Below are 15,435 nucleotides of genomic sequence, written 5' to 3' on the forward strand. Positions count from 1 at the left end.
ATTTCTTTGTCTCTAGGTTGGGGATGCCAGGCTGGAGAAAGTGCCTTGTTTTTTGTCTGCAGAGAGTACAGGACAGAGGTAAGGCAAGAGGGGAATACAACAGCAAAGGGGGAGACTAATCTGGGGGATGCTCATGGGAAGGGGTTCAATGCTCCTTCTTCTGCTCATTGATATTGTTAAAGCTGCAGGATCCATCCCAAAACTTGTGACTTTTTATTTAAAAGAAACAAACCCACAATGTAACTTTCCCATTAGAAAACACATTTTTAGCATGAAATCTATTCCCCTTCCAAAATGCTGACCCAGATGTTAGTGAATGCACACGTGCTTTGCTTACAGTTCTGTCTTTAATCTGAACCAGGCCTAAGAAATAGAGCTTTTACAGTGGTAAAGTTGTGTCTGTTAAAAGGCATCTACCAGAGCATAACAGTTGGGAACTATTAAGCTCATGTACCTACTCTATGCTCTGTTTTTCTTTTAAAGAAAACACTGTTCTGTTGATTGTGTCAGGTAGATGGACATATGCTCGTCGTAGCTGTAACTTTCCAAAGAGACTTCTTTCTAGCTCTGAGTTTAAATCCTATTAATGTTAATTTTGTGTCACAATAATGATTAAAGCCATATTTATATCATGTCTACTGCTTGCAAAATGCTTCTGTTTAGATCACGCTGTTTGACCTGAATTATTTTAAACCAGCAGGCTCATGGCAGGAAGTTCAGGTTTTCTGACATGGTGGCAGGCATCTGGGTCCTATAGGACATTGCTAGGTTACTTTGGAGGAGAGAGAATAATTTATATTTACTATTTCTTGCACAATATCATTGAATTGCTGTTGATGCTTTTTAAACATATATGGAATGGTGTTATTAAAGCGTAAACTGAGTGGTATTTCAGTTCAGTACAAAGCAGCATGTTCTTTTTCCTCCCTAACCACAGAAACCACTAGCCTGAGGCTTTTCATTTGTCTTCTCAGACTAGAAATGCCAGAGCGTGGGTCTGTTTTAAGAATAAGTGTATCTATATCTCTCTCTATATAAAAAACCTTTGTTCTCTGGTTATGAATGATTTTTGAATAGCTCTTTGAGATGCAGACATGAAGACATCCCTTCTGCACACTTGGTATTTATGGAGGGTCTAGTTCTTGACACTGAGCAGAAGATTAGCTGGCATAATAGAGCAAATTATGGCTCTACATGTGCTTTCCTGATGTACTGGAACAATTAAATCTGCCCACTTGGGCAGGACACATCTCTGGCACATGATCATTTTTACCTTAATGCACCAAAGAGAATTAAATCAGAATAATTGTGTATGGAGTTTCTCTACCATATGGTCATTGGTTACCTAGCAGTCATCTACCATCTGCCTGCAGAGATGGCTAAGTGGCAGCTATGATTAATTTATTAAGAGAACAAAACTATCTTGTATATATAATCCTTCTCTGATATTCGGGTAGTGAAAAGCTGCCGTTAGATGGTTTAGAAACAAGAAACTTTATCCCCCCCCGTATCTCAAAGGTTTGGTCCATTCTAGTTTGGATTCCTCTTTAGTTTCAACAGCTAGGTTTATCTGCAATAAAGTGTTCTTCCACTATCCATCATCCCATCAGTTGCCCCAAAAACATGAAGTGAAAGAGGTAAGTTGACTTTCTGGACAAAGTAGTTGAGCACTGTGAGAGTTTAGGGAAATGCTCAAAAGGCTGTATAACAAATCTTCCCAGAAAAAGAGAAAGCAGAGTCCAAGGAAGACAGCGATAGCTGTGGATGGCTCGCTCCCAGCTTCCCTCTGCAGCAATGTCCCGGAGGCGAGTCGCTGGCGCTGGCAGTGGGACCTGAGAGCGGTAGGTGGCACTGCGAGACTGTTATTGCAGCTGTGTAATTTCCATCTCAGCGGTACCGTGAGCCCCCGGCAGAGGTGACCTCACACAAATGAGCGTCCCCTTCGCACTTCCCTGTCATCTCTCCAGCACTGGAGGAGCTAATTGGTTTCTTCTCTCCATTCCTCCAGTCTCATACATGTGAAGTTAGGTGAGAAATAAGACGAGGGGAGAACCCAGAATTGCAAGAAGAGCTGACCCTGGATTTCTGGCTGCTAGTTCATATTCTGCGTGGGTTAGCGGGACTCAAGTTTTGGCTTCTGCTTTGGCCAGTTCTCTGCAGTAACAATGAGACAAGGGCTTGTATGTTGAGTAACATGAACATAGCAGCCACCCTTTTGATCTCACAACAGTGGCTTTGTGAGAGATAAAACTGAAGATTAAATAGGTAACGAATTCTCCAAAAGGGCTGTTAGCTTTGCAAGGACACAAAACCATACACCTTAAGGAAATCCACATTTCCTTTGCTTGAGTGATCCCTGCCCTGTTGTTAAACAGGACTCCAGGACTAATAAAAAGGCTATTCCCCATACAGGCCTCCCAATACAGAGGTTACTTAGAATAGAAGCCCAGAAGGCACTGAAATGTTTCTATATTTATCACAAAAGAAAACTTAGAGTGATTATAGACGTTATTTTAGAAATAATTGAGAAAAGAAATATTGAGTCTCTTTGCATAGAGCTTGGAAGTGTGTGTGGCACTGCTGCCATTAGTCAAATATAGACAAGTGGAATGAGAATTAGAATAATACTTCAAAATGAATAACTACATCAGGCAAAAGTCCAATGATTTCTTTATTAAGGCCTTGATGAGTTCCAACCAAGTCCTCAACTATACCAAGGAGCTATACAAAATGTGAATTCCAGTATTTTATGAAATACTGCAGGGGAGGGAGGTCTTTTTCCGTTCCCTTTCAATGTAGATGCAAAATTACAGAGTGTTTCTATTAAGACCAACAGTCAGTATCAATGATTTGCAACTGTCTTGCCTCCTTCTCTGATCTGAAATAGACTGCAGTCATTAATGTGTTAGTGACAGCTGGGGCTGGGTCACAATGAGAGGGACAAGGAAGCAAGACAATCATAGTAATGACTTTTAACATATGCTGACAGAGCTGTAGTGTTGCTTTCTGCACCCTGCTTGTTTCTTGAACCGCTTCTGTTTATCAACCAGAAAAAAGGAAAACACTGTACTTTTTTCTAATGCCAATATTGAAATTCGTCTTCATGAAATACACACAGGGATGTGCCTTACTGAGAGATGGATGTAAGCAGCGTTTCTCTGCTTACTATCAGTGTGTGGTAGCTCTGATGGTAGCTCTGAATGGGTTTTGGTGAAATAGTTGAGTCCTTGATGCCAGCTCTGGTTTAAGGGAAGGTCAGGAGGGAGCCTGAGACTGTGGCATGAATGAAGGCTGGGTCCAACCCTGCCTTCATGTCCTGAGCCACCCACCACTGATGTACAAGAGAAACTCACCTCACAAACTCATTTAGCACAACTCCTTGTTCATGGGGTCAGGATACAGTAGGATCAGCAGGACCAAACAAGTCAGAGTCAAACCTGCCAGCTGCTACCCTGAGTCTGACTGTCCAAAGCAACTGGGATGGTTGGTTTTGTCCTCCCTTCCAGTTGTAAATGGAGTTCTGGGCATGGCAGATACTGCTGTCATGTTAATACAGGGCACAGAAGCACTTCCGCTGTGTTTTTCTTTCATGGTTGTTGAAAGACACTGAGCCATTCCTGGGAGAAATGACAAATCCCTGGAGAACAACTTTTCTTACTTGCACAGCTAGTAACCAAGAAAGATGTAATTTGGGAGTGTGGGGACAGCTTAGAGATCCTTCCCCATAAAGAAAAGTTTATTAATCAGGAAATCAAAACAAAAGGTAGAGTGCATCCTAATGGGAAACTTTCATAGGCTGACATCTGTCTGGTACCTGGTGTTCTGGGTGGTGCAGAGCCAGCTATCCCATATCTGATACCTCTTTCACTTAAGTGATTTGCAAAACTTCCCTGAGGCAGCTCTGCAATGAGGAGCAGAGATGAAACCTTCCATAGCCAGAGGCAAATCTTGCTGCTAAGTGAATGCCTAGAATGAAAACATCTAGGTAGAAGTGGGATGGTTTGGAGATCTCTGCTGTGGGTAAATGGTAATAAGCACTTCGATGGTAATAATAATGATGATAAGCACTGGAGAGGATTATGTGGCTCTATGAAGGTAAACATTTGGACATGGTGGAAATGGTGACATTTTATTAGTGATGCGGGGTGTGTGTCTAAGGGGGAAGATTGTGGTGTGTGCAAGGGAGAAACTAACAAATGATAAAAGGGGAAGTCCTGAAAGCAGTTTTGAAAGGGAAAGATCATATTTCCATCAACAGCATCTTCAATCACAATTTAGAAAAGTGGCTCTTCATTGCTGTGACTGAGTTCAGTCTTCTTGTTAAATTCTCCTGTCTTTCTAAATAACAGTCCAGATCACACAGCAACTTCACAGTAACCCAGGCAAAGCTGTCTGCTGGCTGAACTGAGAGGCCTTCACGCAGGATGGGACCAAAAGCACTGTCTCTTATGTTGCAGGGTTATAAGTGAATATTAACAGTATTAAGCAGCTGTATCAGCTGCTAGCACTTCAGGCTCTGCTGTCAGAGAATAACATGTATAATAACAGAAAAACATGTAACATGCACGGTCACCTCAGCATATTGAATTTCTGACACATGCCTCAGTAGCCTGGAAATCAATAGGCAGCAGCTGCAATGTTGCTCTGGCCACTGCAGAGCCCTAAGCCTCACTGCTAGCAAGGGAGGAGGCACAGACCTCTGGGTCTTGCTTAAACACTGATGTTTTGGGGCAAGTGGTGAGGAAGATGCAAAGCTTCTCTGGCTTTGTTTCTGTGTAGTCCTCTCAGCACCATCTTGTGAGTTGCTGGGTCACTGGTGGAACAGGGAGAATCTCTGTGGTGTGGCAGTGGCAGTAAGTGACAAGATTATTTGAGAACACAAGGTGGACAGCCAGTGTCATGGACTTGGCAGAAAAGGTGACTGGTGTTCGTGACTTGCTCTGAACACCATCTATAAGTTAAGAACTCTCAAAGGAAGCAAAGCCAAAGCTTCAGCACAAGCATCAGCCCAGCAGTCAAGTCAGCAAAGACAGCTTTGTGCCCAGGAGGAGAGACCTGATGACAGTGGTTTTGAGAGAGGAGAACCACAGGTGGCCTCACTGCTTCAACACTCAGAGCTCATTGCAGTTACTTTGCAGGGCTCTTGCAGAATGAAGATGATATGGAAGGAGGTGAGGGACTGGTCTGAGCCCCTTTGTGCTTATGATGTAATTTCCAAGGAAGGAGGTGAGGAACCAGCTCTGGAGCTGACTCCAAGTGTGTCTTTGGGACAGAAACAAGGAGCACTTGAGTGCCCTTCTAGCAGGAACAGAGGACAAAGGTGACCATATCCTCATGGTATTCATAAATGGGGTGTATACTTGCGTCACTGAAATCCAAGGACATTCTCTCATTCTGTCTAAAAGGTATTTAGTCATTCAGAGAGATGAGTATCAGCCCTAAGAGGCAGAATGACAGATTGTTTCCAGCCTTCAGAAGGTAGTTGGACATGAGTACTTCTGCAGACGTCCATAGTATGAATGTGTGCCCTGAAGTGCCTGACAAGAAGCAGGCAACAAAACAAGTAAACTGTTTGTACTGCTTGAATTTAAGGCAAAAACAGAACCAAGCTGGATTAGTAAGTAAAGTTCCTATTAATCAATCTCTGGTGGTGGTAGCAAAGTGAAGATAATCCATTTTAAAACTGCCTTTAACCTTCTACCATGACAGGATTATTTTTAAATTCTATGATCTCAGTGCTGTTCACTGCTGTGTGTGGGTTATGGGACACACAGCTTCATACAAGTCAGAGTGTAGCAGCCAGTGAAACAAACCCATCCTGACGCTGTGTCGTGACAGAGATTGATGCCCTGTATTCCCAGTCCCATTCCACGTGCCTGGGAGGTGAAAGGAGAGACTGATTCTTCCTTAAAGCAGCCGTGTGTTATTTACATATCATGGTGGGATGGAAACAGATTTCCCATAGTCCTCTCCCTGCCCCATGTACAGCTGTAAGGGTACAGGGTGCACTGCTTCAACACCTGGGAAAGTAGCCCAGTCTTGGTAGAGAAAGAAAATTTATCTTTTACCTAATTAAGTCGTGGAGTGGAAGTGAGGAAGGAAAATATTATTCTAGACACTGAAGTAGATTTCCTTTGCATAGGATTACATAGGTCAAAGTAATTTCTAGCTTGATCTTAACTACTGAATGCTGCCTGGCAGTAGCACTAGGTCAGTATGGGCGTGAGGGAGCCCGTAGTCCTCTCTACTTCCCCAGAGGGTTTCATGATGCCTCCAGAGCTCTGTTGAAATAATGCAGCCTTTGGGGTGCCACCTCCCTCCTGGAACATCTTCACTCAAGCTGCTGGGAATAGTGGACAGACAAAACACCATTCCTAAGGGTTTCCCAAGTGCCAGATCCTCACTGACTCAGAAATGGCAAGAGGAGAGCTCTTAAATCACTTGTTTTGGGGCTGAAAGTGAAGATTGACTCATTTCATTAACTTTCCTTGTTGCAGGGAGTCAGCTTATTCCCATTGTGAGATGATAAAGTGAGGGACCTTCAAGGTGAGGGAACACATGACAGGAAAGTTGGCTGGAGATATCTGTAGGCATACAGATCCAGGGCAAAATCGAAGCAAAAAAGCCTGGACTCTCTCCCTCAACCCTTTCAGGAAGATTGGATTTGTACTTGGGAGCCTCCTCTCACCACACAAGTGGCATTACTGTCTGTGTTCCTCAGTGGGGCAAGAACCACTGGCTGCTGAAACAGGCAATGCACAGGGCACAGTTAAGTCCTCAGTTGATCAAAATAGGTCATCCTGTCCCAGGGCATGTGGCCAAAGAGGAGCCTCTGCCTCACAAATTTGGTTTTACAACCATTTCTGCAGGACGGTGCAGCTGAGTGGGAGGACAGCAGCACCCTCTAAAGTTGTGGCAGCGTTCATGTCACAGTGGTGCCTAAAATCCTGCAGCTGGATATTTCAGTTGTACAGACAGGTTAGACATTGCTCAAGGACACAGGTATTCACTTCTGAGGTGTTCTATGGACTTCCTGCTGCTTGAAATATCCCTCCATGACTTTCCTCCAAAGATGTAGCATAGCATCTGTCTTACATTGATTCTGCTTATGAATTCCCTACCAGTATTTTTAGCTATGTTTTGTTTTCTCTAACACAGTTTCCCATGTGAGTACTGAAGTTAGCACTTGAGAAAATCTCTCCACACTAGCTTTGGCTCTTTCTACAATAATGGATGTGTCAAATTCAATTCTTAAGAGCTCTGAGCTGCTTTTTGAGCTAGTAATGTGCTTGCTATTTTCATGTTTAATTATTTCTGTGGCACAACTGTCCTTTAAAAAGTAGTACTGTTATAGCAATGACAGTCTAAAGAGACTTAAGCAAAATAGTATTTTGAGAGATCATCCAGCATAAATGGCAAAACTAGATGAGCTTTTAGGCACAAAAAGTGTCGATTTGACCTTACTTTTAAAAGCTCCTTCCTATGTCATGTTTTCTTCAGACTCTCATTACTTTCCCTGAAAGTAACAGTAGATCAATAACCATCACTTTTCTGGGAATCCTTTTTGAATGCCTAGAATCTGGATATCATCAAGCAATTATAAAATACAGCTGAGGAAATTAAGGCACAGAAAGGGCAGGTGATTTGCTTGTGTGGGTGGTTGAGTTAGTCATATAACTCCACAGAGCTTGTCTCTGTATGCTGGGTTTTAACTATTGGAAGAAGCATCATCTTCCCCCAGGATGCATCTTGTCTTCAGATTAGTCCTCAAAGAAGCTTCTGAATTTTGCTGTCAGAATATTTGGTGCATATCACAAACTGCCTATAAGTTAGCATGATGTGACCTAGTCCAATCTAGCTGTGGAGTTGTGATTCGTTGTGAGTTCCAAAGGTACCAGGAACATCTGCAATGAAATTCAGGGGGCTGTGTTTCTCCGCTGAGGAATAAGCTGTGCAAATGTACTGTATTTAGTGTAAGGGAAGTTGCTCTTCAAGAAGCTGTAGCTGAATGGGGACTTGATCCATTCTTTTGTTTCCAGTCTGATAGTAAATGTGCGCAAAAATATCTTTTTGTGTTTGCGAATTTTTCTGTGCTGCTAGTGGAGGATAGGCAGGTCTGAGCTCTGGCTATGTTCCTGCTGCTGATAGTCCTCAGGAAATCTCTCTTAGAAGTGATTGCTCCAGCTGGTTGGAATAAGCCTTCAGGTGCCATCACTCCAATCACTGTCCTTTAAACTGATGGGTAACGCCCTGACAAGAAACGTGGCAGTGAATCAGCCTGGACAGTGCTGCTCTCTGCTGCGATGGGAACCTCTCATGCAGTTCTCAGGCATTGCATGCTGCTGTCTGCCCTCTGCAGTGTTGCAAACTCTTATGCTTAAACGAAGAGGGCTCATGGGTTTATGATTATCCCATCTTAACTCACTGGGAACACATGCTACAGCACTAACTTCAAAACAGATCCTCTCCAGCCCAGCTCCCACACTGGTCTTCAATAACTTGTGAGGGGGGAATAATAATAATAAAAAAACCCTAGTTTAACTGTCAGTCTTTAAAGTACCTCAGTCAAGTTCCTCATCAAGCAGACTCCCTCAGAGTCAGGGACTTTCTTAGGTTTCTGCTTTCAGTCTGAAAGGAAGAAACTGGTTTTCTCCCTTGATGTGCTCAGAGCTCCAGGAGGTTCTTTCCCAAGCAGATTCTCTCCCAAGTACCTCGGGGTTGGGCCACTTCAGTTTTCATCAGGTGTTTGAAGAGGTTTCCAGACCCCTACTGCCCAGCCTGGCATACTCCATGCCACATTTGGCTGCCCTGTAAGTCTGGCTGGCAGCTCCTGAAATGGAAAAGCTCCTCAGATGTGAGCTGTGGGCAAAGCACAGAGGGTGAAGCTGCTGCGCCTTAGCAGGGTGCTTGGCTGTCCTACAACAGCTGCTTTTCATGCAGGTAGGGACAGAAAAGCTGGACTAAAAATTAAGCTGAATTCCACATGGATGCATCTAGATAGATGGGTGTATTATTTTGCTATTGTAGCTGCCCTGTCCCATCTGGGTGGTGTCAGACACTAGCCTTCCAAAACTGGAATTAGCTCATGCTAACCCAAGAAGAGTCTGGTCCCTAATATTTGAGATTATAGCAGATGTTGCACATAATATCATCACTCTCACAAAGGGAGGCAGAGATGCAGAGTGAGACCTACCCGCCAGCTAATAAAAGACCTCATGAAGAACAAAAAAAGCTGCTAGTCATTGCAGAGATATGTTGCCCCCAGGAAATTAAAAACACGAATGCCCTGGCATATGCAATAAGCATCTCCTTTGTGTCCCTGTAAAAGCACTGAAACCTCTGGAATATTAAGAAATGACAAAGATGCTTTTAAGTCCCTGTCCCTCCCCCCAGCCCCATACACTTTAGCTGCTTGCGAGTGGTGGTGAAAAAGATGAAGCCGATCAGCCTGGCTGTTGTGCAACTTTATTTACCAGAGAACCCAACTTCAGAATAAACACACGCGTCGATGCGCGCACCTGTGTGGGGCTGCCAGGCAGCTGCCGCTTGGTGAAGGGAAGAGACGCCAGGCTACAGCTGTAAAGGGAATGTAGAACGGGATCAGTGTGCTCTCCATCCCTTTCCCGGGCATATGTTTTGTCCAACGCCAGCCGGCGATTTGGGACCCGCAGGAACGCCGGTGTGGGTCGCAGCCCCGGTGCCTGTTCGCAGCCGGGCCCAACCTGTCTACGCAGACCGCACCAGCGGAAAATACACAATACATACATATCGACAGAACGGTTTCTAGCCCCCCCTCCCCCGAATTCGCCGCTCGCCCGCCCCCGCGGCGGGGGGAGCGCACCTGCGCGGCGGGCGGCCCGGGGCTGTGCGCAGGCGGGGGCGGGCAGCGCTCCCCGCCCGGCCCCGGCCCCGCCGCCGCCGCATGCACCGCCCGGCCATAAAGCGCCGGGGAGCCCGGCCGCGCTCGGCAGCGCCCGCCGCTCCCGCCGGCCCCCCCGGGCCCCTCCAGCCGTGCCGCTGCCCCGGGGGGCGGCAGCGCTGCCCCTGCCGCGATGCCGGGCTGGAGGAAGAGCCTCGCCCTGTGCCTGCAGCGGATGCAAGAGGACGGTGAGCGCGGCGGGGGGAAAGGAGAGCTGGAGGTGCTCGGGTTTGCCCTCCGCCTCCCCTTTTCTGTTGTTCTTTGAGGGGTGAGGGTGGCACATCTCTCGCTGGGAGGGGGACAGTCCTCTGCCGGCATGGAGTTCCGTGGATGAAGGGGTTGGAGGAGGGATGCTCTTCGTGCCGGTAAAGTTTGCCGCAGCAAATCTGCCCGTCCATCCGCGGGCGTGCTTGGTATCTGCTTTGGGGTTTTCTTCTTCGAGTGATGGGGGCAAACCTGAGCGAGAGATGGCTGCGTGGTGCTTTTCGGATATTTAGAGGGGCTTGCAGCATCTGAGCCCCAACTTTCTAAAGCTACTGGTGATGCTGTTTTCAGCTGGCAATTTTTCTCAGTGCCCTACTCCACCTGGGGATTAAAGGGTTTGCGAATTGCATAGAGGACGTGTTACGGTAATCTGCTTCCTATTATGCTGCTTACTGTTGCTCACAGTGACTGTGAATTATTTTGTTTACATGCTCAAGAGTGTGATGTTAAATAAATGCTGGACCTGCGGCTCATAAAAGTCGGGAGAAGACATCCACAAGGTGGCACAGCATAAGGGAGGTTTAAACGTTGCACTCCGGCTCCTGCGTTTGTACATGAACAGGGATGAGAGCGGTGGGGAAAGTTTATGTCTTTGAAGTGAAGTGCGGTTCTCCTGTGCTCTCAATGGACTCAGGTGGAGGAGCTGATCAGGGACGGGCAGAAATAAGAAGGAACGTGTGCCTTACGAACCTCAGGTGCTTTGGTGCAAGTAGCTAATGGCAGGTTTTTCTTTTGCATCCCTTCACCTGACTGTCTCTTTAGACTGTGCACTGGTAAGCAGACTTACCAAATATCTAAAGTGGCACTGTTGCAGCATTTGGTGTAACTAATGCAAAAATCAGGCAATACTCTGACCCTGCTGGTTAATAAGCACAGAGAGAAATTGTGCTGCTAGATGCCCAGTAAGGTGTCAGGACACTAAGCTGCTGTGTCTTTCTGATGCTCTTTCTTGCTTCTACTGCTTTGGGAGAACACCGTCTGTTTGCTCTAGGACCATGGCTTCCACTCAGAGCCTCCAGCCTCCTGAAATAGAGCTATTAAAAATCTTGTCCTATAGAACAGTAAATTAATCCTCTGCTCTACATACTGAGACCTGTTGGCATGAATTCAGCCGTGTTATGGTGCAGTGCTTTGTAACGCTGCCCTGATGCAGCTGACAGGGATGCTTCTTGCACTGTTGGACCAGTGATGGCTTGGAGGGGGCTTATAAAACCTCTAAAGCAGTGAGCTCCTGATGTACAGCTATGCTGGGTTAGTCTGTTTGCCAGCTTAGTCTCTCTGTGACTTCATATGTGTAGGTACTGGCTCTTCCCTCTGGGGTCTGTGTAATGCCTTTCCTCCTCATCTCCCTTCCCTCTGACTTCAGTCCCAGCACTGCAGTGAGTCTGTGACTGATGTGCATCCCTTGAGTACATTGCATTTATTTTCATGGGTGGCTCAAGCAGTAGTTGGTGTTATGTAACTAACTAAATGTAACTAAATGTAACTAAATGTAACTAAATGTAACTAAATGTAACTAAATGTAACTAAATGTAACTAAATGTAACTAAATGTAACTAAATGTAACTAAATGTAACTAAATGTAACTAAATGTAACTAAACTAAATGTAACCATTTAGTCGCAAAATAGTTTATCTGGAGGGATGAATCTCACAGGATTGAGCTGATGTGCTATGTAGAGGAGGAGGTATGTGCCTGCTAAGGAATGTGCTGAGTTTGTAGGGAACTTCTTTCCCCTTTCCCTAAGGCGACTGGTTTGCTGGTTGTGTTACAGCTCATAATTCTGCAGGGGCAGCAGAGGAAGTATTTGGTAATGTTTTTGTAGCACTGCAGTGTTAACAGGTATGGTACAGGCTTTAACTGGATGCTAGAGAAGGCTTTACATCATGATGTGTTGTTGCTCACGGCAGGGGGATTGGAACTAGATAACTTTTAAGGTCCCTTCCAACCCAAACCATTCCATAAAAACACTGCAAGAAATCTGCAGGGTTCTGTTCAGATTTTGATTTTGCAAATCAACCTTCAGCAATCTATGAAGAAATACTGACTTCTGGTTTTCCTTATTCTGAGCAAGTTATGTCTGTCTTGTTGGCATCTCCATGCCTATGCAGATGTGGTAGGTGTGGGGTTTTTTATATCTAAGCTGGGGAGCTTCTACCCCAGGCCTGGGTGCTCTGACCCATGAGAGTGTTCACTTCCTCTGAGGATGGCAGTACTTGAGCTTCCAAAGGAAGTGTCCTGGTGTTCAGCAGGAGTGCAGTTGTGATTAGAAGAGTGGTGTATTTTGGTTACTGAATATAATGAGCACCTCTTGCAATTTGCAGCCATTCAGAGCTGGATGGGAAGCTTCATTAATCACAGTTGATATTCAAAAGGTCAGCCGTGATAAGTCACAGGGAAATGCAAGATACACGTGAACTGTGCTGAAGTACAGTTGCTATTTCAGACCATCACCCACAGCGAGACCCGTCATGCATGTTTTGCCTTAACATTTCTGTCTCTTGGAAGATGGGAGTGACTTCTGACCAGTGTGCAGAAATGCTTCATTTTGTAAAGAGACTTTCTTATGGGATGTGCTACTCCTTACTCTGTTTCACGCAGGAAAAAAAAAATTGATCTTAATGACTTGGAAACTCTTGGTGGAAAATGTGTTCTCTTCAGTCTGTATTGGTAACAGCCTTGTTATTCCTGAGCGGAGAGGTTGATCAGCTCCTCCCTGCCTAACTGTGGGATTGTCTCAGACCTGGAAGCAGAGCTTAAAGCATATTGCCTGGCAGTTCTGTCCATCACTGTGGGGCCAGATCTTGTGCTGATTTACATCCCTGATAGCTGGTCCTCTTTTGAGTCAGTAATGAGAACTACTTGCCCATGTCAGACCCTTTCCCATCCCAATTTTCCTCCTTGTGCTGCTGCCCTTTATGTGAGGACTGCAGGATTTGGACTGCATGCTAGCTGCTCAGAGGTTTTCAGTAGCAAAAGAAGCAAAGGCTAATTTTTGCTTTAGGAACAAGAATGTATGTGGGCAGGTGGGAAAGTCTCTGTGATTTTTGGCATATCTGAGTGGATGTGGAAACTCTGTCTACAAAGGATAAACAGTATCTGCAGGCTGAACAGTGGAGATACTTTTATCCAAACTGATGAAAGTGAGTGTTATCTAGATGCACAGGACTTGTAGAAGACAGGTCACAGTAGTGGGCAGACAACCTTTGCTAAACCTAAGATGTTTTTCTGCTTCTACGAGGAGTGAATATAGAATCTGAGTGTAAATTTAGGTTGCTGATATAATTCCCCTTCCTCCCCCAGATGGTTAAAAGCAGAAAATTTGACTCTCACCTTTAAGACTCCAATATGATGACTTATAAAAAAACCCAAACTCAGACCTTTAGAAAGACTGATGTAATGGAATTACAAAATGTGGAGTGAGTTATCCACCCCTTGCACGACTCATGGGGCAGCTGGAAAGGAGAGGAAGGGGAAAGGGGCAACTCAGACCTGCTCCAAAAAGTGACAATATTGCAGGATTGCATTGCTGCTGTTTGCTTCCTTCTCTTGTATATGGCTCCGTGCTGGTTACCTTGGAAACAGCTGTAGGAGCACATAGGGGCATTTTGCTGCTGTGCAGCCGTGAGCAGAGGTGTCCTGTGGTGCATGGAAAAGGAAATCCTTTGTGGTGCAGGTTGATTTGCAGGATGAGGGTGGAAAAAAGGGAGATCTTGCAATGGGGTTTTTACTTTCTCAGCTGCCCTATTTTACTGCAGGTACAGTTTGGCAGGAGTGGGACCCTTGGGAAAATTTAGCGGGGGGGGTGGATTTTCATGGTTTTGGCAGAACTGTTTAAATTTTTATAATGGAAAGGTACAAATATCACATCAGTCTGTTTTGAGGAGGCTTATAACAGCTGGGTTATGGACATCAGCTCTTTATTCTGTCCTCAGAACAGTGTACTGGGATGTTTTCCTCTATACCTATGAAACTATGGTTATGACTGGAAATAGTATTCTTATTCACATGCATCAAGGAGAAACGCCCCACTAAAATGGAAACTTGCTGGTTTTGCAGGATTAGCAGAAAATTAGAAGATCTTCCACTGAGTTCTATGCTGTTTGTGGCATGTATGTGATGTGTAGAATAACTGTTTAAAAAAAATGCAAATTGTCTTTTGTTCACTTACCCATAAACATTTTGATCTTGGAAACAGTGCGGTGTGCATAACTTTAAATCTATTCTGCTGCTTAAAATTAAGTGTTTGGTCTTGTGCTTACCACATTAGAAATAATTTAGTCATTCAGAAAGGAGTTTTTTTGGATTTATCAAGTCATCTTAGGACTATCGTTCAGTGCCAGGTTGAGTCTGTTCAGTTTTAAGACATTGCCTTACAGAGTCCTTTTGTCCAAACCTACAATGACATGATCTATTGTACTGGCACTCAATTTTCAGTAAAGAAATTCAGCTGGGTAGCTGTCACTTAGGTAGTGTGCAGGAGCACTGTTCTGAGGCTGAAGGACTGTTACATCTATCTGCTGTGTAGATACATGCTGTATTTCTGCATGTAATACTCTTACTTTACAGGGTATCTGAGCTTTGTTGGAGATGAGGACTTGTGCACATACAGTGCTCAGGAATTTATGGGCTGCTGTTTGTTGGCAATCCTCATTATACAGACCACTGCTTTTAAACAAAATGTAAAAATAGAGGTTCTGACCCTGAGGTGAAGTATGGTGGGGAGTTAGGATTGCATGAAGGCTGTGGTGGTAATGCTTAAGGGATAATGTGCACTTATCAAGCTGATGGGACAGTCAGAGCAAATCCTGCTAGACTTTGATGGGGTCTTTTTTCACTCATTAATATGTTGATGAGGATTTGGCACCCATTGAGTGAGTAGAGTGCTGTGCTCTGTGCTTGTCTGCTTCCCTCCTTGCTGGCTGTCACACTGCTGAGTTTGGGCTGCTGCCTTTGATCCTGTACTTCAGCAGTCATGAAATTTAGCTCTGATTGAGAAGTCTTGCACAACTTGAAGCCACAAGGGCTTTATGGAATGACTCTAAAGCCTCATTGGAATTGGATTAAAGACAGAGATTGATCATTATGTTGCTTTTGGAAGTGATCTGCCAGATTTTACAACCTGAATGTGATCTTGTATCCGCAGAGTTTGGCTGTGTGAAACTGTATGGACATTGTGGGTTCTGCTCTCTTGTTTATGCTGTTAGAATCTGTGGGGCTTCTTGAGAATGAGACTTCATTAGCAATATTGA

At 44.8% G+C, this 15,435-nt stretch overlaps 1 protein-coding gene across 2 annotated transcripts in view; it reads left to right on the forward strand.

Moving 5' to 3' along the window:
* GRIP2 (glutamate receptor interacting protein 2) overlaps positions 1–15,435 on the forward strand; it is a 280,221-nt gene that overhangs the window by 4,965 nt on the left and 259,821 nt on the right. The window contains exon 2 of one of the 2 annotated variants that reach the window (XM_032699233.1): positions 17–78. In XM_032699233.1, the coding sequence (XP_032555124.1) occupies positions 24–78 (55 nt within the window). In that variant the 5' untranslated portion in view covers positions 17–23. Of the gene's footprint in view, positions 1–16; positions 79–10,002; positions 10,108–15,435 lie in introns of those variants that run through there. The other variant, XM_032699234.1, reaches the window with a different exon arrangement.

Source organism: Chiroxiphia lanceolata, chromosome 11, assembly GCF_009829145.1.
Source record: "Chiroxiphia lanceolata isolate bChiLan1 chromosome 11, bChiLan1.pri, whole genome shotgun sequence".
Classification (NCBI taxonomy): domain Eukaryota; kingdom Metazoa; phylum Chordata; class Aves; order Passeriformes; family Pipridae; genus Chiroxiphia; species Chiroxiphia lanceolata.